The sequence below is a fragment of the Drosophila elegans genome, unplaced genomic scaffold (genome assembly GCF_018152505.1).
Source record: "Drosophila elegans isolate 14027-0461.03 unplaced genomic scaffold, ASM1815250v1 contig_476, whole genome shotgun sequence".
Lineage (NCBI taxonomy): Eukaryota > Metazoa > Arthropoda > Insecta > Diptera > Drosophilidae > Drosophila > Drosophila elegans.
Genome location: NW_024545863.1, coordinates 12,564,478 through 12,585,239, shown reverse-complemented (window position 1 = coordinate 12,585,239; position 20,762 = coordinate 12,564,478). Strand labels below are relative to the sequence as shown.

General features: G+C 40.4%; 7 protein-coding genes across 8 annotated transcripts; 2 read left to right on the top strand and 5 right to left on the bottom strand.

Moving 5' to 3' along the window:
• Positions 1–823: 823 nt before the first annotated feature.
• Positions 824–9,354, bottom strand: LOC108148363 (facilitated trehalose transporter Tret1-2 homolog). 2 transcript variants are annotated; one of them, XM_017275383.2, is made up of 6 exons: positions 9,163–9,354; positions 4,127–4,241; positions 3,891–4,058; positions 3,116–3,301; positions 2,814–3,058; positions 824–2,200 (listed from the first exon to the last, which is right to left on the bottom strand). In XM_017275383.2, the coding sequence occupies exons 1-6, from the start codon at positions 9,187–9,189 to the stop codon at positions 1,436–1,438; spliced, it is 1,506 nt and encodes a 501-aa protein (XP_017130872.1). In that variant the 5' UTR covers positions 9,190–9,354; the 3' UTR covers positions 824–1,435. The 2 variants fall into 2 exon arrangements, with proteins under 2 accessions (XP_017130872.1, XP_017130871.1); XM_017275382.2 differs by lacking the exon at positions 9,163–9,354 and adding an exon at positions 4,912–5,214.
• A 266-nt stretch (positions 9,355–9,620) lies between these two features.
• On the bottom strand, positions 9,621–15,412 carry LOC108148189. The gene is given in 4 exon segments (XM_017275095.2): positions 9,621–9,677; positions 9,679–9,813; positions 14,951–15,159; positions 15,213–15,412. Coding segments are annotated over 4 exon segments (591 nt in total). The 5' UTR covers positions 15,403–15,412.
• Positions 10,946–12,450, top strand: LOC108148399 (B9 domain-containing protein 2). The gene is made up of 3 exons (XM_017275432.2): positions 10,946–11,170; positions 11,227–11,578; positions 12,338–12,450. The coding sequence occupies exons 1-3, from the start codon at positions 11,083–11,085 to the stop codon at positions 12,429–12,431; spliced, it is 534 nt and encodes a 177-aa protein (XP_017130921.1). The 5' UTR covers positions 10,946–11,082; the 3' UTR covers positions 12,432–12,450.
• On the top strand, positions 12,434–14,464 carry LOC108148398 (tectonic). Its single transcript, XM_017275431.2, has one exon. The coding sequence runs from the start codon at positions 12,434–12,436 to the stop codon at positions 14,402–14,404; it is 1,971 nt and encodes a 656-aa protein (XP_017130920.1). The 3' UTR covers positions 14,405–14,464.
• Positions 15,413–15,492: 80 nt separating the features above from the next.
• On the bottom strand, positions 15,493–16,957 carry LOC108148245. The gene is made up of 3 exons (XM_017275162.2): positions 16,652–16,957; positions 16,380–16,587; positions 15,493–15,781 (listed from the first exon to the last, which is right to left on the bottom strand). The coding sequence occupies exons 1-3, from the start codon at positions 16,867–16,869 to the stop codon at positions 15,578–15,580; spliced, it is 630 nt and encodes a 209-aa protein (XP_017130651.1). The 5' UTR covers positions 16,870–16,957; the 3' UTR covers positions 15,493–15,577.
• Positions 16,958–17,540: 583 nt separating this feature from the next.
• Positions 17,541–19,006, bottom strand: LOC108148247. Its single transcript, XM_017275164.2, has 4 exons — positions 18,898–19,006; positions 18,596–18,841; positions 17,905–18,006; positions 17,541–17,821 (listed from the first exon to the last, which is right to left on the bottom strand). Exons 1-4 carry the CDS (start codon positions 18,968–18,970, stop codon positions 17,607–17,609), a joined length of 636 nt encoding a protein of 211 aa, XP_017130653.2. The 5' UTR covers positions 18,971–19,006; the 3' UTR covers positions 17,541–17,606.
• A 482-nt stretch (positions 19,007–19,488) lies between these two features.
• LOC108148205 (E3 ubiquitin-protein ligase RNF4-like) lies at positions 19,489–20,572 on the bottom strand. Its single transcript, XM_017275112.2, has 4 exons — positions 20,546–20,572; positions 20,275–20,491; positions 20,150–20,215; positions 19,489–20,081 (listed from the first exon to the last, which is right to left on the bottom strand). Exons 2-4 carry the CDS (start codon positions 20,363–20,365, stop codon positions 19,633–19,635), a joined length of 606 nt encoding a protein of 201 aa, XP_017130601.1. The 5' UTR covers positions 20,366–20,491; positions 20,546–20,572; the 3' UTR covers positions 19,489–19,632.
• Positions 20,573–20,762: the final 190 nt, after the last annotated feature.

The following is a 20,762-nucleotide window of genomic DNA, read 5'->3' as shown; positions in this document are numbered from 1 at the left end:
CTAAACAATTTTGGAATAGTCTTACGGTTACTTATTGGTAGCACTTAAATTAAATGTTTAAATAAAAGGAAGTTGATGGCCAATTCCTAAAGATTTAAAAAACCCTATATGTGTAAGTTACATTGATGAAATAAATTCTTAAACAGTATTTATTTTTAACTTTGTTGCATTTAAAATGTTTATTCTGTATAAAGAATAATTTGCACACCTGTTTACATCTTACTTATGCACTTTATTCTGTACAAGCTAATCCCTAATCAATAATACCAATTTATTTACCAGACACTCAAACGTCGAACGGCAATTCAAAGTATCGGCAATAGCTGTAAACTACATATACCTAATGATCTCCAGCGGCAGTATCACTATTTTATTTGCCATTTGTATTTAGCTGCTCGTTGATTGTGGACAACCTGTTGAGCATGTGAGCAAATATCCAAGCAAATACACGCTTCGATGGGCTTCCTGCAATTGCGTTAAATATTTGCATAGAAATGCCGGCAATCGAACAAAGTGGGATAGCCTGTACTACGGCTGGCACGATTTCAATTTGCATTTTGTGCGTCGATCTAGCGATTGCGATGTCGATCAATCAATCAGCCCCCGATGACCTTCACACTGACCGTGGAAAGGGGGTGGGAATTGGGATTGGTATGGGGGTTGGAAAGTCGACGAGCTGTGGCGCCAGGAGTGGGCGTGGCCTGTCGCCAACGTCCAGCCGATAGATTGGAAGCGCCTGATAGTGATCTAATTTCGCATTTTAAGGGGCGTACCCTGGCGCTGCTTTTATTATCGTTATCAATCTGACCCACAAACACTATGATTTCTGTATAATTTACGTTTATTATCAAATATATGTACATTTATTATAATAAGTACACGTAAGTGTATGTATAGGTATATGTCTTTGCCATCTTAACGTACATTCACGTACAGCAGGAAGTTTATACAAAAAGGAGAGTACCAAACAGGTTGAAACTCCGTCGAATCTTAGATCATTAAGTGGGCGTAACCATGAGTACTTAGGAACTAGTTGAACTACACTAAACGTAAGCATTGAAGACAATTCAAACACTATGAACATTGTGGAACATTAATAAGTTAAGTTGTACATTTTGCATATTATTGTCCTTAGATCCGAAATGGTTTTTTCTATACCTTTGCAAAAGATAATGTATATAATGGCTTCTCTTAGATTTCGATGGAATTATAAGTGAAAATAAAAAAAAATTACTTTTGCTTAATGATTATTTTCCTGCGTGAGTTGTTGTTTTTGAAATGAAAATCAATTGAGGAGAAGCATCATCTTCCTTGCAAAGGTATTAAATCAAGACCCTCCAAATTCCTACATTACTTTTTGGCATTTCAGCTTATCCACCTACGAGTTCAATGGCATTTAGCTAGAATAACTGAAGCGGTATCCAGAAGGGATTCCCTAGCGACCGCTCAGCCAGCTCTGGATTTGGCTGGCACTCTTGCCCTTCGTCTCCTGCAGGACGAGGGCCACGTAGACAGTGGCCACACCCATGCAGCCGCTAAAGAACCAGAAGGGCACATCGTCTCCCAAGGACCGCAACGAGCCGAAGCACCAGGTCACCACGAACACACACACCCAGTTGATCATGACGGTCAGGGAGACGGCGGTGCCCTTCACGTCCGGCAGGAAGAGTTCGCCCATCATCAGCCAGGGAATGGGCCCGTAGCCCACCGAGAAGCTGACGATGAAGCACACCACACAGATCAGGGGCAGCATGCCGATGGAGGCGGCTCCTCCGTTCGCCTTGATCGTGAAGTAGGCACCCAGCATGGCCAGGCAGACGGTCATGATCGAGCTGCTGGCGATCAGCAGGATCTTGCGACCCGCCTTGTCGATCAGCAGCGAGGAGGTCAGGGTCATGATCACCTGCACCACGCCCACGATTATGGAGCACACGTTGGGGTCCAGAGTGCTGCCGGCCGACTTGAAGATCTGGTTTGTGTAAAATATCACCGCGTTGATGCCCGAGAACTGCTGGAACACCATCAGGAGCACGGAGATTACCAGGCCGTTGCGGGAGGCGCGATTGCTGAACAGATCCATGATGGAGGCGTCCGCACCGGAGTTGTCCAGATCGTGTTGGATCGTCTGGATGGCCGTGCGGCTGTCGCAGTACTTACCCCACAGCCATTTCAGCGAGCGGTTGGCCTCGGCGCGATCGCCCTGCAAGACAAAATTAAGTAAAAAGTAGGTAAATACATTATATAGTCTTTCAAAGAACCAGGAAAGACCGCTTTAGTTGAGTTTCCCGACTGTTAGATACCCGTTACTTAGCTTACAAACTTCAAACTAAATATTTCACCACAAAACAATTGGAGCTTATGTGGCGCCAACTGTCGAACTGTACAGCCAACACTAAAAGTTAAGAGCGTTCACCCCCCGCTAAAAGTTCTTTCGTTCTGTCTCTCTGCATCAGCAATTACCGGTAGAGCGGCAGCAGAGCAGCGGGAGAGCGGCGGCAGAGCAGGACAGAGGACTTAATAACTAATAACTATTTCAAAAATAATAACACAATTTTGAAAATTAATTAGTCTAACGATGAATATGACCGAAACATTTCACAGGTAAGGTCTTACATGTCATAAAACGACGTGACTCCGTTTTGAAATAAACCGACGAAAAAACAGACGGACATGGCTAGATGGACTCGACTATTTATCCTGATCAAAAATATATATAGTTTATAGGGTCGGAAACGCTTCCTTCTACCTTCTACCAACATGATTTTCAATGAATGAACGGGTATAGTTATAAATGGTTTTCCCAGCCCACATACCCTTTTAAGCAGGTAGACTGGAGTTTCGGGCAGAAAAAACAGACCGATTAGGAGCAGGATTGGTATGAGAAGGCAGAGCATGCTCAGGGTCGTCCACGGGACCACAGCGCCCACCACATAAACGAACAGAATGCCGATCGTGAGGAGCAGCTGGAACAAAGTGCCCAGGCTGCCGCGAATGCTGGTCTCCGCAATCTCCGATATGTACATGGGGGCCACCACGCAGAAGCTGCCAGTGGATATACCTGGAATAAGGTCAGTATTAGTAGTAGTATTCCAGTAAAGCATGTTAAGCCACCTACCGATCAAAAATCTTCCCACATACAGCCAGCCGGCTGTCTGGCCGAAACTGATCGAAAGCCAGGCCAAAATAAAGGGCACGTCCATGACCATGGCGGTATAGCGCCGCCCGATCGTATCAGCTATAAATCCGGAGGGCAGGGCACCGAAAAGGGCACCCGCAGCCAAAAGAGAGCTTACCCAGTTTGCTGCAAAAAAAACAAGGACATTAAAATAATTTACAAGTGTATTAGACAATGCAAATACAAGCGACCATAGAAAAGTTTTGGGAGAGCTTTTCTCCTATCAATGACGTATGATCTCCATGTTCGAATTTCATTATCTCTACTATCTATAATCACGTAAATACTAACCACTTGTAACGACTATCCGTACTCTATTTTGAGGGCTTAGTCGATTGAACAAATACAAAAGGCAATGTAGTTTGACCGCCAAACACCCGCTAGATATCCCAAAAAAAATAATATAACAGTTTTTTAATCATTGTGGTCCTTCAACTTGCTAATGTATATAATATTTTTGAGTACATATTTCCATTTTATTTTAAATCTGACTTGCCACATTGAAATTGTGGGAAATATTAGACCATATTGTTAACTTTAATGTATTTTACATAAAGTTCAAATGTGTATAGACATAGAAAACCCTAATCAGTGTATAAATCATCTTTGCTTTATAACCAACAAAATTTACAATTTAAAAATAGGGCTGTTATCAATGCAGTCTAAGAACACTTGGATGAAACCATAAGGGAAATCGTATAAGTAAGATACTTACATTGCGATTCGGTCAGTTGAATGTCACTATTACTGGGAACCGGACTAGTCGCATTTGTCGTGGAGTTTCCGGTTGTGGAGTTGGTGGGCACATTGTTGATCACGATTTGCGGAAAAACAGGACTCGTCCAGGCTAGAGCAGTACCGGCAGCAACCGCACCCAGACAAACTGTAATTATTTCATAAAAAAAAACACCATAAAGTACATATTCTATTAAATAAACTTATTATTCTCACTTATCATGGCCGCCAGATATTGGCGGGTCTTTGAAGTCTTCACAACGCCTTCCTGCAGGAGATCGTAGTTCATCGGGTCCCGTGAATTCTGGTCCCCATCTTCTTGACTGACAGTCTACAAGGACGAAAAGAAACAAACGACATTTTAAAGTAATTTCCTTAAATCCATTTCTCTTCATCTTATCACTCCTGTTGACTGAGGACTCTTTTCAAAATGATTACAATTTCTGCCCTGCTTAGTGTTCTCGCTGGCCTAGTTATGATTATTGGCAAATTGCTTATGTTTCTTTGGACTTTGATAAAAACAATACATACTAGCATAAAAGTAGCTAGATACTTAAAGAAAATTCCAACTGTAAGCGATGTAAAGACTCAATTCAAAGAGATGTCTATTGGCAAAGCCAAAACTATTTTAAAAGAAAAGTTGAATAAATCTTGAAAAACTTGTTGATATTAATACAATTATATAGTGGCTACAGCAAGGAAAAATACGTATTTTGAACATAATAAATTAAAAAGTATTGATAAATCATATTTATATGTTTTAAAGTATTTTGGAGGCATTCAATTTCAACTAGCTCAACTTTTCCCAATTTTTAAATCATGTTGAACATAAATAATCACACATGCAAATAAATTCCATATTATAACATATAGCTTACAAAAACTGTTTGTATTCTCCGTTTCTGAAAATTGCTAAGGCATAACAATACCTTTTTGGCAGTGCGTTACAGTGTATTGCCACAGTTGTCTGAAAACTTTTCAGATTATGAAGATGAATTTACCTGCCACCAACGTGCCATTGCGCGGACCACCTTTTCCGAGTCCATATGAGATTTGAACGATTTCCGGATTCTTTACCAACGCCTTATATAAGACGATCGCACAAACAACGCACTGTGCCAAATTTGATGACGCTTTGTTGGTGTAAAACACACTTTTTTATGGTTTGTATATATCGGCTTATATATTTCACTTATTTCTATCGGCTCTCATTAATTATCTTAGGAACGCGTTCCTATATATAAATATATTCTTGTTTTGATTTTTCTCTAAATTTAGTGGCTGCCTCGGGGGCAGTGGATTGTCTCGTGCGAACACCTCGAGTCGACTGAAACGTTTGGTCTCTTTGAAAAAACGTATTTCATACGAGAATCTTGGCGAAAATTCTTCTATTGTGCATAGAACTTTTATTTTATCTGGCGCTTGTGTTGGCATTTCGTTGGATTGCCAGCAGATTACGCGCATCAGATGCAGTCGAATCTTTTGTTTTACGTCAGAGACAAATAGATTTCCCTCGCAATAGGCTATGCACATCTACATATGAAAATAATGATAAGTGAACAACCTGTTGGAAGGACTTTTTAAACCAAGACATATTTATCCGTCAATCAATTATTCTTAAACAAGAATCTTAAAACTAATGTGCATAGTCATCTTAATTGTTCATCAATGGAAATCAATTCGAAGCGCATTCTTAAATGAAACCACGCAGATATTACGCATACGCCACCGCCCCTGAGTCGAACAAAGTCCGAGCAAGCAAATACTTCCGACACTGCGCCGGCTAAAATTAAATTGCTAAATGCATTCGGTGCGTTTGCAATGCATTTGCCAAGTGCCGGCATCTGAAATCACATTCATCGGGTATTCTACGCCCATAAATAGAAGCTTGTCTCCGAGCAGATGACAACCACATACAATCGCTCCTTATGAAACCGATTCCTTGATGAAAGTTCAAGCGACCGTTTAAAATGTTATTAAAACGGAATGTCTAATTATAAAACAAATCACGACCATCTTAATGGCGTCAAGTGCATGCCAAAAGAAACCTGTCGCCACATTTACACCCAAACAAGTCGAACAGCCGCCGGTGCAGCGAGCGAGAGGCCAATAGAGAGCGACAGAGATAGCAAGAGGGGGTCAGAACGATGCGGCAGACACACCCACCAAACACTTAGAAAAACCGACTATGAAACCGAGACTTTTTTTGTCGAATTGGAGTCTTGGAGTCTTATATTCTTTTACCGTTCAACAAGTTCATAAATTGTTGAACATTGATGAACATTTCCTATTTGTCCGTTTCTTAAAATAACTTTTTTTAAAACTTTCTTCATTTGCTATTATATAAAATAAAAAAGTAAAATTAAATAAAATCAAGTCTTAACACTTTCTAAATTAAGAATTAGTTAAAGAATCAAGAAACAAAAGTATTTAAAATGCGTCTAATAGTATGTTACACCTAAAAAAATTTTTAAAGTTTACTTTTATTAAGTATGACTTAAAAATTAACTACAGACAGAATTAAAGAATAAGTAATAATAAAAAACTGAACAATTTAACCCCAATACAAGATTTTAAAAATGTAGTCTAAGGCTTTGTTTTAAGCCACATTTTTAATTTACAATATTATTTATTTATTAAATGTTTGTGTTTTGTAATTATTTGTGATTTTGGGGATATTTTCTCAGTGTAGATATAGGGGCGCTCAGAAACATCACATGCTAATTAGTTTGCATCGTATGCTTTGCACTGTTTACTTTGTTTGTGCAGCCGCCTTTCGCTGTTTTTCCGATGCCAAGTTCAGCGAGTGCCTTGTGCCATGTGCTTTGAATGTTTTTTGCATTCGGGAGGCCTGTTCCCAAGCACTTGCCCCGATTTCCTCGATTTCCGAGTACTCGTACTCGTACTCGGAATCGTACACCCACCTTCATATGCACATTCGGAGCACGAGGGCTTTATGTTCAGTATTTCCGCCTACACGCCCACATTTTCCTTGGTTTTGTTGCGGCCCGTGTCGTTGCAGCTCACTCAGTCGACAGACAATATCTTTTATTGACGCAATTCCCTTAATTTGCTCAAGTCCGTTGCCCATGCGGTAATTAAAGCGATATTGCTGCGCGGTATTGTTTACCCTTGACTACCGCTTCTGTTTCAAGGTGTGCTGTGCATTTAAATGCTCCTAAATATAGACTATGAAAATGGCAAGAACGCAATAAACTATCTTCTTAAGTTCCTAATGGGCATCGACTTTGGCGACGTCATTCGAATAGGTCTCTTTGGCAAGTAAAAGAACTAGCTTAAACTGGAATTAAGTTTATTTATTTTGAATTTTATTAGCTAAAATTTTAAAGTTTTACAATTTGGAATTGAAAATATTTCAAAAATCTCATTACTTGAAAAAGTTATGATCCGTTTAGGGATATAATTGAGCCTGGGAATATTTATCTCCCAACATTCATTATATATGTATAAAAAGGTCAAAGCCAATCAAAAATATAGTTTTCCGAAATATATGTAAGTGTGTTGGAAAAATAAGCTGCACTTATTTATTATTTACTCACTAGTTATTATATTTATTATTTGTCAATATTTTAATCTGCGTAAAATTATGTTTTCAATGACTCATTTTGAAATACAAAAGGTTCTGTTTCTTGTTGTCTGTTCTCAATTTTTCAGAACATTTACTACATCAAAGCGAAAAGTTGAATCATACATTGCTTGCAGTTTTACAAATCACATTTCACCGGATGCCAATGGCCATGAAGTGTCATAACTTATTGATATGTAAATATTATTACTTTGCCCTGCAGATTGCCCGACAGTGCAGTGCCAGCCAGATAAACTCAGGCTAAATAAATATGCCAGTAAACATAAACAACATCAAGTGATTGGCACGCGACTGAAATTATGTGTATTATATTTTATTGCTGCTACGATTATTGTTTTACTGACTCGATTTGATAAAGCCTATCCTGAAAAAAAACCGAAAAATTCGGACCTTATCACCAGGCGGTCTGCAAATGAATCATTTGGACGACTCGTAATGGTTCGTAAAAAAATTTGAAATGAAAGAGCACAGCGTCACGCTCAAAGGTGGACACTTAATTGGCCATTATCGAAAGCAGTTAGTGGCTGCGTGAACCGCACGCCGATCGTGGCTGCTGCTACCTCCTGCTAAAATCTTGGTAAGACCCCTCGCTCCCCGATAAGCGCTTTTCGGCCCAGTGCTCAATTACGCGTATACGACACACTACTGCCCCATCGAATCGTTCGGTAAGAGCCACTTGAGAGACCTTGTCGAGTGGCAAGCAATCGATTGGCATAAATGTGCCCAGTCTGTCCCACTGCCAAGGGCAAGATAGTGCTCTGTGCCACCCCCCCAAGTACAAAACTCTCGATCCTGTGGCCCTAAGCCAGCTCTAATCTTTGGTTTATGGCTGCCGATAGCCACCAAGTTAGCTTGACAACCTCACACACGGAACCGTAAACAAAACTGTTCAAGCGGACGACCTTTATAAATCTTGCATTTGGCGTAGACTTCTTCAGCAGGAGGTGTAGTTCGATTAGATATTTCTGCTGGCCACTTGGAAATCGTTTCGCAATTAGTGCCTAATAAATTATTTTTTTGATTGAGGGCAAGATTGTGACAATAAATGCAAATTTAAGTGGCTATTTAAACCGGTAACCAAATTTTATTCACACTTATTGAGTATCTGAGAACAAAGCTCACTAGATTTAGAAATATATGGAATTTACTGGAAGTTGACAAACTAAATTTATGTTAATTTTGTAAATAAAATAGGTAGTTTTCACGTTTTTGTTTATCTAAAATGGATGTTTAACAATAATTCTTCTCTCAGTGTCGTAAGTCGGAAATAAATTTCGATATTTACAAAAATTATCCTGAGTAATGGATAAAGGTTTCTTAATTTTTATGACATGAAATGGCATACAATTTTACTTTTTAGCTAATAAATTTGTTAATATAATAATTTTTAATATTTTAAAGAAATTATATCTAAGGCATTCCTTGCAGCTAGTTTACTGACTGAAATGTTTAACATGAACATTACCATGTCACCATGTCGTATGCATAATAAACATATTTTCTATTAACATTTGTTGAAATACATTTTGGTAATTTTGCTAAAACTAAAAAAACCAAAAATATAAGTTTAGATTTGATATTTAAATCGATTTTTCATAAAGCTTGCACTTAAACTAAAATAAACAAAACTTGCCAGTTTAATTACCTTCTTAACGTCCTCGGTAGCCACCATGATGTAAGCGGTTGCTTTGAAATTAGTACTATTAAAATATTTTTCCCGCCTTAACGAGATATAATATTAGGTGTATTTGTTTTTATTTGGCTGGTGGCACTTTTTTGATCAGTTACAATTCTGTGGAGGCTTTAACTATCGAAACGTGTGGATGGGCGCGATGAGCGTCCGCGCTGAACTGAATTTCTCCAAGGGAATCGCTTAGCAGCTAAGCGAAATTGGCGGCGACTGCGACGGCGACTGCGACGGCGACTGCGACAGAGGCTGATACTAGAGCCTGATATCGCAGTGGCAGAGGCAGTGGCCGCGGCAGCGACGTCGGCAGCAGCAGCCCGATATAAGTTGGATTTATGCATTGGATTTCCCTTGGGAGCTGAGCTGTGTGACCCTCAATACTCTCGTCATAAATATACGGATCGGGAAGCGATTAATCAGAGCAAAAGTCCAATACGCGTCGAGCTAATTCTCATCTTGCTCAGTCAATTTTTCGCCGTTTTTCATTGCCTGGAGGTCCTGGTAGCCTTGAAACTTCTCGACGATTTTCCTGAAGCCACTTTCCAACGATGGGCACCTGACCTTATGGAAAACCTTCAGCACATAGTCCACCAGGGCCTGGGCCAGATCCTGATGGATGCAATGTGAAAAAATTGATTAAGTTCAATGCGTAAGGTAAATGTTTTATTAAGAAATTTTGTAAGTAATATAATATAATTTTTGTAAGTAATATCAAAATATTATTTTAATATTACAGAATTACGGTTATAAATTTTATTCAAATTAGACGACTATATCATATTCCATACGAACAATTGTTAAGAAATAATGAATCGAAATAAATCAATATGCTTCGAGATAATGTAATGGTTAAATTTCTAAGAATTACGGATATAGTTTTATTAAAATCAGTCAACGATTTCATAGAGCTGCCATAGACGAAATAATTGCTCAAAGTCTTAGTTCTTAGATAATTTTTTTTAAACACTACAAAAAAGGAACATTTTATTTATGTAAACCAATTCTTAAACAATTGATTTATTTTCAAATACAAAGTACATAAGTAACTTATTACTAAACAACAGATACGACTTTTTAAAGATTCGAGGACTGTGCTGTCATATTATTGTTTGAATAATTTTAATACTTATTTTTTTCGCTTAAGTAGAATAATGATGCATGGTTAATTCCTCTTTTTTATTATTTATGAAACATTCATTGCCATGCTATTTTTAATTTATGTTATTAAAAACTTACAAGAACTACATGTGTTTCGACTCATAATGTTATCTTATGTAGTTCATTTTGATTAAAAGTTTATTTTTGCCAATTTTTTTAGGCACGGTTTTTAATAAATGCCCTTTACTTGTGACATACGCTTACGCTTATAATACAGCTAAAAACAAATACAACTTTTATTTTAATTTACTATAATGTTGTTTAAAAATATTAAAGTCGGACTGCGTTTTGTTCTGACGAAAGCCTGTTAGCCTGCAAAGTAAAAAGGTTGTGCAAAGTCTCTGATGGACTTTTATAAATTTCATATAGCATCTGTGTAAAAAAAATAGCATAGAAGTATTGGATTATAGTAAGGCACTAAAATGGTGATCGAAAACGTCAATAAATAAATAAACTATTATTTTGACATAAACACTAAATAAACAACTATATTTTGCTTAAGTTCCGCCAGCTAACAAATGTGAACCAGTTCATTTGCCGTTCCACCTGAATTGGCAGCACTCGCCCTAAAATTTAGTTACTTTGACAACGGTCAACTGCCAAAACAACAATCCGAAAAACGAAAACCGAAAACTGCAGGCTGGCTAACACTCGGGAGAAAGTAAAGTAAATAATCTGGAAGGAAGCACACCGAGTGTTCAATAGGGTTTCAATGAATTGATGGCGGAGTTGCACATAGTTGGACAGATATTGAAAGCAGTTGACTTTGCCGAACCGCACCTGTACTGCAAGTGGAGTCTGCAGAGTGGTAAGTCCCAAGTAGCAATTGCTCCTGGCGAGTCGATAAACGAGTGTCCTTCGAAGGAAACGCCTGGCGTTTGATCCAGGGCGAGGTGCAGGGCCAGAGTCCCGTGGCATCGCACCGTCTGCAGAACTGCTCGGACTTTGCCCAACCCCTGGACATCCATCTGGCCTCCGCCTCCGTCCAAGGCTGGCCCCGTCTGCTGGTGGAGGTGTACGCCGTGAACGTCCTGCAGCAGTCCTGGCCCGTCGGCTACGGCTTCGTGCACGTCCCGTCCACGCCCGGATCGCATCGCCTGGAGATCAGCACCTGGAAGGTTGCGCCCAACGGCCTGTGGCAGTCGCTTCGCGAGCGGTTCGGAGGCGGGGGAGCGGCCCTGAGCAAGACGGATCTCCTCTACTCGGGCGTTGAGCGGTAAGACCCATGTTCCCTACCCTGCTAATCTTTAATTATCATTTATTTTGATTTAAGACCGTTAAATGTATAGTAAAGGGATTGTATTGTCTTTGTTGAAAAGTGAAACTTTTCCGACTCTCTTAAGTATATAGGTTAATATTCTTCAGAAAGGTAAACCGCAGCCAATAAATGTATGATTTTTTCACGTGTTTTTACAAAGAATCTTTTAAATGCAACTATAATAAGCAGAATTAACATTAGTTCATAACCCATTTTGAAATCTTTCAATCCAAAGACAGACAAGTGCGGAGATTGAGTTTAGATTAGGCATGCATTTTCTAGTAATGTATACGCAGCAGAACGGGTATTTTATATGTAGGTAAATCAATTTTTATCTGGAAATAAAAAAAATACAATTTTGATCCAAAAGAATTTTGGTTTTCATTTCCGTGCTGAGATACGGTTAAAAATACAAAAAATGTTTTATGTATACCCGTATTTATACAGATAAAAAAAAGCCTTTTTAAACTTCATTAAGTAAATGCATTTAATGTATTATTTTATATCATAACAAGCAGCCAAGTCTGTCCCTAGAACTTCGTGAGGTCAAATATTATAAAAACAGCGGTAGATCGCTGAAATGTTTGGTTACTACACCTTTTACCACCCACATTTTAACAACAATTCGATACAATTTAAACGGCGGCAGTGGCGTTTTCCAAAAAAAAAAAATACTTTTCTTAGAACCCATTTTAATTTTTTAATTTATTCTCCTAGTTACAAGCTGCAAACCCTGAGTTCGGGAAAAGTCATCGTTGAACTGAACCTTATTTTTCGAAAGTTCGAGGAGTACGGCGTGGAGTTCAAGTAGTCATGAGCGGGTATTTAGTCCTCATCGTGCTGTGCTTGGCCACTCACCAGACGTGTTCGATAAAAATAGGAATTTCGCACAACTACAACAGCACTGAATCTCCAATTCCGCACACTACCACCGAATCTTCAGCCACGACTGTGTCTGCCAGCAGTGGATCTCTGGCCAGCTCGGCCAGTCCATGGCCGGAAGTGGCCAGCACTCCAGGAAACACCTTTCCACCGCGCAGCCAACAGAAGCCCAGGGTCACAGTGGCACCACCAACCAGTGCTTTGCCGTCCCCGGCGGAGGCTCAACCTTTGGACGCCACTGAAGCGTCTGCCTCTTGGCCAGGAATACCCAAGGATAACAGTCCCCACTACTGCGCCTGCGACCTGCACTCCGATATGTGTGACCTCAACTGCTGCTGTGACATCGACTGCCCGCCGGAGACAGGCCAGGTGTTCAACTGCATGGCCAGTTCCTCTTTCCCGCAGCTGCAATCCCGGCTGGAGGACTTCCAGTACACCCATGGCTTGCCCACGTGTCAGATGAATGACGGGTGGCTGTGCGTCTTCCGCAGTAATACAAAGACGGTCAAGACCGCTGATCAGTTGCCGGATTTGGATACTTCGCAGCGTCACAAATGGACGGACTACTTGGGAGCCTATGACATGGACTTCGATCAGTCGCGATCCTCGGCAGCGCACTACAAGTTCGGCCAGCCCTTGCAGTTGTGGCAGCCCGAGACCAGACAACTGGCCACTTTCGAGCTGCCCACCGCCTACGAGAGCTCCCGTTGCCAGCTGAAGCAGTCGGTTCTGCATCTGCAGCCCAGCAGGAGCCGCTGCAGGATGAAGGACTCTGCCCAGCTGCAGGAACACCTCTGGGGCATACTCAATCTGACCGTCACACACCAACTGCTGGCCAAACCCTACGATCCAGAGGATCAGGAGGTGGAGGGACTGACCATAGAGGTCTGTCAGAGAGGGGACGATGGCACCGCCTTGCATTGCCTGGAGCGAGGAAACGACACCCAACTGGATATTGTGGTGGATAAAGTGGAGCTTCTTCTGGTTCACAATTTCACAAACATTCTGCAGGCGAAGCTTTTGCTAGAGGAGGCAAATCTGGCAGCGGATGACAGCGACTCCCTTTGGCTGCACTGCGAAGTCAGGTATGTCGCTCCAAATGCTTCGCTGGCTAAGCCTACTTCGGGACCACTGGGCTACCTGCCTGGCTCGCCGCTAATCCTCTCCAGAACGCTGCCACAGAACAACAGCGAAGAAGAACGAAAACTGAGCTACTTTAGTGAGATCAACGGGTCACCGCTGCCCCCACGGAAACTTCCCGGAAGCAGCTGCCAACGCATCCTGGACCACAAGAGAGTCCTGCGATTCGGTGTGGACCTCCTCACCCGATGCCAGCTGCACCAAGCGGCGCCCCTGCTCCAGAAGAAGGCCAACCACACCGAATACTGCCAGGGCCTGCAAGCCCAGATTTGGATGCAGCTGTTGCCCCTCAATGGCAGCCACCTGGAGGACGTGGCCAAGGTGCTGGTCTCGCAGCTGGGCAGACCGCAGCCGGACAAGTGGATGCCGCTGGAGCTCCGATACCCGGAGAACGCCCACGAGATGCCGCCACCCGTGCAGGCAGTGTACAACGAAGCGGAGCGTAGTCTCAGCTGCCGGAACATATTCCTAAGCGTGGCATACGAGTTCCATGTGGCTGAGCAGACCCTGCTGGAGGGCAGGGCTCCTCATCAGCGGGTCCTGCAGAGCAGCCGTCTGGTTCTGGGCCAGCGACATGACCTGGAGCTCGATAGCGAACTGGAGGTGGCCCTGCCCCTGAGCATCTCCGTCATGTTCTACCGGATGCAGGGCAAAGCTATGAGTGGAGCCGCCGGAGTTGCTGTCTCCGGACCCAAAGTGCTACCTGCAATCTGGGGAATTTATCTGGGATTGGCGACTAGATCGCGGCTACTGTGGCTCTAGACTAGTAATGCGATTAGCAAGACGTTTTGTAAAATAAATGACACAAACCAATAAACCTTAGATTATGAAATGCTTTTATTTAAGGATTTGTGTTAAGTAGTTGGGGAATTTTTCTGTAATTCGCTCAGTTTTAACGAAAAGAGTCTATTATTTATACATGTTATATTTGGGACATTTTTCCAGAATACCAGAACTGTATGGATGTGATTTTTAGTAAAAAAAAAAAAGCACAGCATAGCCATACAATTTTTAGGGTGAAGTTAATTTAAGAATATTTTCGTGTTGAGTTGAATTGCCATTGTATCCCTACTTTCCCTTAGCTGAACGTATTGTATATTGACAGCCCGCAAAGTGATTCATCAGCCAACTGAATCAAAAACAACATTAAATATTTGTATATTATTTAGTAATTTCCTGTTTTGCTTAAAATTAATATTAATGACAAATTAAACAAATGTTCATATAATTTTTCAATTTAATGTGAAACATGGAATATTTTCTGTGAATCACAATCTAAAAAGAAGACCTTCTCAATATCGAACTCACCCCAATATAAGCGGATCCCACTTTGCAGCGGCTGTGGGTGAGGTTGTTGTCAGTGATCATCTGGTGGAACACCACTGGGTCCTCCACTTCGATCAGGAGACCGAAAAAGTGGATAAACTTCACCGCATGCGTGTGCAGAGCTTTCAGATTCAGGTCCACTCCGTTCCTGAACTTATGAATGCTCCAATAGGCATCGTGTAAGTAGCTGTCACATATTCTTTTTAAGATAATCGCATTAAGTTGAAGGTGATTGATTATCTATAGAATACTTCCTGTCCATAGCGCCGTTCAAAGGGTCTGATCAAATTCCAAGCCTGCCTGAGGGCCACTCTTTCGCTGAGCGTAAATCCCAGGTTGTCCTTCACAGGACCAAATTTTATTTTTGGTATACGCTTTGGGTAGATAAGATTCGCTATACTGGAAAGCTGTTTCGTAACTCTTTCGTTGCTCATTCTGAAATTTTGATTATTCTCTCGAAAGTATATTAGGGATAATGAATTAACCAGAAATAGGTAGGAAACACAAACAAATATATGGTAAACTCATAAACAAAAGTCACAATTTAATTTTAATTTCATGTTTGGCAAGATTTTCCATAGCATACTTAGAAGATCGGAAATATTTCCTTTAGGTTACGACCTTTGTGATTCCGGCTTCGCCAGTAGTGGTCCTTAGAGCAGTCGACAGGGCTCGTTTTCTGGCCACATCCACTAGGGCGTACTCCCCGATAATCTTTACCAATCGGGTCAGGGCGTTCGTCAGTGTGGAGGAATTATGATTTTCAATCACAGAGGACTGGAGAATGTAGCTCTTAAGAGCATTGGCCAGCATCTAATTAGTAATATGTGGGAAACCAGGGAAGGCCTTTTATTAGATTTATATCTTGTTTGATATTACAAAAAGTTTTAACTTTTAAGGAAATAATTTGGGCAAGGTTTGGTTTCTGAAAAAAATCTTTATTTCTAGATAATTTTATATAATGAAAAAATCTTCCTGCCCTTGTCAGTTTAAAAACTAGAATTTTGAATCTTTCGCAATTGTTTTTTTTTTTTTAAGTTAAATTAAATTAAAATTAAATTTTTAAGTTAAATTTTGCTGTTTTTATTTTAAACTGAGTAAAAATAGCTGTTTTTGCCCTAAATGATGTTTTTATAGTGTTTAAGATAAATACGGTTTGAACCTACAACTTCAAATCGGCTGACTATATCTTACTTATGTCATACTGACCATACAATTATTTGCCGCAGTGTAAAATATAGATTTTTGGAACTTAACATATCGTCGGACAACCTTTTCCCATATCAGCCATAGATACGATCAGGTAAAATTGTGTAACTAAGAAATATTCATGTATACTTCGTTTTAAGTATATAATTGGTTTAACAAAAGATTGGAGCCACTTAACAAATGGTAATTCGGTAACACTCACCTTCATGTATTCGGGTTCGATGCCGTTCTTCAGATGTGCGGGAAGATTTTCATCCAAAGCCAGCCTAAAGGCTAGATTAGTATCCAACGTTTGGACCAGTTTGGACATCAGTTTCATCATGGCAAGGGAGTGTCCATGAAGCTTACTCAGGTTGATCTTGCCATCGCGCCGAAAGAAGTTGATTAGGTCCTCGTGCTGGGTCAGAAAGCTAAGCCACACAAATAATTAGTTCGCAAATGCGGATACCACAGAACTCTGATCGGGGAAGCTACCTGTAGAAATTGTCCTTGCCAAATCGGCGCTGGAAGGGCTCAATCAAACGCCAGGCGTTGCGCAAAGCCGCCTTCTCCACCGTCGTGAACTGGTTCTCATCAAATCTGTAGCTAATGTCCCTTTCTGGTAGTGGCTTTGGGTACACCGGAAGGTCCACATGGCGTGGCTGGTCCTCACCACTTCCCTCCGATGGAACAACTTGGCTGGTTTGGCTCATTTTACTTTGCTTTATTCCTAGTTCGATTGAGCTTTATTCCTAGCCTCTCGATTGAGTTTTTATGAACTGAGTATTTTGGCTTGGTTCTACTGCTTACTGTGATCTGAATACGGTTTGTGCTTTAATTCAGGACCCGCAAATAAATCTTTCGAGACTAAAAAGTAGTCTACACAAATGAGGAGATTACGTAACATTTATAACCCTGCAGAGGGTGTACAAATTTCAGTCAGAAGATTGCAATGCACTTAACGAGCTCCTACCAATCAGAAGTTATTAAATAAAGAGTAAGTGCTAATTTTTCAAAAAAGTGGCCAAAATTGACGTTTTGAACCCCTGTATCTTCCGTAAAACTTTGAAATCCTCAAAATCGGCCCAAACGTATATTTTTGTTTGTCGTTATGAACCCAGAATACAAAAGGTTCCATAAAAATCTGACCTTCTAGTTTTATGTGGCCCACTTGGCAGATTTTAAATCAATTACAGTTTTTATTTTTTTAAAATCGAATAACAATATCATTTAGCTGACATAGAAACGATCGGATCGATACCGGAAAATCTATATTGGCTTACTTCCATTGTTTTTTAAAGATACAGGGAATTGTTGTGGTAAAAAATATTACATTTTTGGAATAGCTGCAAGGGTATATAAAATGCGGCTTGCCGAAGTTGATTCCCTTGTTAATTATATATTGGCCAATTTTCAAGTTTATTGGCAACAAAGGCTTATAACATTATGTTCATGGAAAGATTTGTAGAGAATTGATATACTCCTGAGGCACACCGCAAGTGGGGCAAATTTTACGATATTCGAGGGCGCGTTGCAGACACAGTTCGCAAAAGACGTGGCCACAACTGGTGGCACGGGGATTGGTGGCCAAGAGAAGGCAAATGGGGCAACGAACCACACTTTCGGAAATGAACACCTCGCTGCAACTGGTTGACTGGCCTTGAGCTGGAGCAGCAACAAAAAGATAGAAAAAATGCAATAAATAAATCAAATTTGATATGGAGTATATGGAAAACATAAGAACCCACCAGCAGTCAAGCCATTTGGCTGAATCTGAACGAAGACGTTGGTAGGATGGCGATTTGTCAAGATAAAAGAAGCGGGTGTTTGACTAGAGATCGCTTCACCACCTGAAAAAAAAACAAAATATGTTAATCAAAATCTACCATTAACAAATTATCTGACTTTTTTGCAATTTTAGCAAACATATAAATATTTTAAAATGTTTCATTTTATGAAAAGCAGTTAATAAAATTACAAATACATGTATGGAAGCCAACGTTAAACTATTCTAATTATTACTTCTATTCTGCAATTACATTACTATCATAGTGTTATTTGTTCTGCTTTAATTTAATTATCTTTTATTCAGCTTTTCTTTCGCTTTTCGAATGAATCCCTCTTCTTCGTTCGTACGTTTTTTTAGGGATGCAAAACACATCGATGCTTTTACAAACCAGTGATAGCACACCCAAAATATATCCAGGGTTACACACATATTAAAATATAACTTAACAATATAACTTAAAACTACTTTGACCATGTTTATATTAAGAGTAGTTGCTAACTTAGTTCTTATTACTACACTATTACCAATTTATAGGGTCTGAATAGAAATAACACTAGGTTAGAACTTTAAACATGAAGCACAAGTATTAAATGTTGACATTTAAATTGCGTTGAACGTTGAGTATTGATGTGACAACAGAGTCTACGTACCAGTAAATCCAATTGTAACTGGTGGTCCACCGGCTGGGGCAATAGCTATGCTGACGTTGATCCCAACAGACTGCTGATGGTCAGAAGGCGTGTGGTTAACGCTTTCATCTGCAGGACCGCTCGGCGCGGTGTTGCGAGTGCGCACATGGTCCATTTCCATTGGACCGTCGAAGGGAGTACCGCAAATGGCACACACGGGGCGATCATCCACAGAAGCTGTCGACTCATGTTCCGAGCTCTCGGAAGCTAGAGAATTTCGGCAGGTAATGGCTTACATATATTACATATTACACCAACAGTACCTGCATCTTCGTTATTATCCCAGTCAACGCAAGGTGGAACTAATCCCGCACCTTGTTCCTGATTTTCACTCATGTTTTTTTTTTTTAATTATTAGACGTATCGTTGTCGGTCCTCTGCTTGGGAAATTCTGACAGTTCACATCTGACGTATATATGTCAGAATAAAAAGAGAAGAGTTACCATCAGCAAAAAGCTTTCAATTTTTAGGCAGCAACCCTACAATAATAATAATTGCAGACATCTGGCAACTTTAGATTTCACATTCTTGATCTCCCTGATAGATAGAATTAAACTGGAAACCTGCTATTCCTGTTACGTATGTAAATATTAGTCATACAATTTACTTATTGTCATTAGACAGATTGTAAATAAAAATTAAATTAGAAAAAAAAAATCTGGCAACTTTATTTAACCATATTTACATTAAACAAGGAGTTGTCAGCCAATAAGTTCGTCTTAAGCTTAATTTAATTTTTTGTTTATTTTTCCTGACAATGGGTTTATTTATATTTCGGAATGCTTTTATTTGAGTAACTCTACGTATTAATAATTATATAAATGAAAAAAAAAAATACCGCAAAATCTAGTATATAAATCACAAGACCAGGCATTCTAGGCCGTCTTTTACTTTTTCTTTTAATTCATAACTTAAGACAACTAAAAATACTTGCATATAGCAACATAAATTTAAAAGTGGCTCGCAGAGCAATTCCAACATAACACAAAATAAGGATCTTACAAATAAATACGAGAAAATTGACGGATTGTTAGCTTTTTGTTACACATCGGGCACTTGTGCGTAACACTAATGGCAGTTTGGATGCATTCTCGGCAGAAGACATGTCCACATTCGGTTGCCACCGGCTCGCGCTTGATCACACTGTCCATGCAGACCGGACACTTGTAGGAGTCCTCCTTCTGGGACACGTTCGGATCGGGTTGGATGCGTTTCGGTGGCGACACATCCTCGACATCCACCACTTGAGAACTTGCGGACGACTGAGCGAAGGTGCGGCGACGACGGGGACCGGTATAAGAGTCATCGGATGGGAAGTTTAATGGACGACTTATTGGTCTATCAGGCGTGCACAAGTCAATCACAGCGTCGGGAGCACGATTCCGGGCGGATCGGATCCGTGGTATCAACTCCAGATGGGACAGATCTATCACTTCCACTGGGCTTACTAAAGAAATTGGAATCAGCATTTAAAAAAACATGGGGATATGGGATTTGGACTTGACTTCCACTTACTGTCACTCCTGCGGCGGTTACCACGCACGATCGTTGGCGTTGAGCTGAGCCTGCGATAGCGATTGACTGAAAAATAAACTAGTTAGTGGATGTCCTATATGCACTTAAGGCAATCCTGGACCTACGGCTATCTAGCTCGGCTTCCATCTGGGCCACATTCGCGGAGAGTGATCTGATACCGTCAAACGAAGAGGATTGGGATTCATTGTGGCTCATGTCTGTGGGGTATAGCTCCGTCGTGGACAGCAAGCTATCGTTGGAAAAGACACTGAAGACGGAGCTAGGACTGGAGACAGATCTGGTGTCGTTATCCGAAAGAAATGAATATTCTTCAGTTGAGCTCTGTTGAATAGAACAAGTTAAATCTGAATAAATCTGAAAGTCGAATTATCTGACATGCTTCGAGGTAAAATTAGAGCCAATATGAAAAGAATGGCAGGTCCTACTGAATGTTTACCATTTGTGTTGTGGAAATTAAAGTAGAAGCCAATGTGCTGCAAATTTAGCGGCCACAAGTCTTATTTAGGGGTGGAACTTGCCACTAATGCCGGCCAAACAACGTTGTAGCGACCATTGTAATCTACCATTAACAAATTATCTGACTTTTTTACAA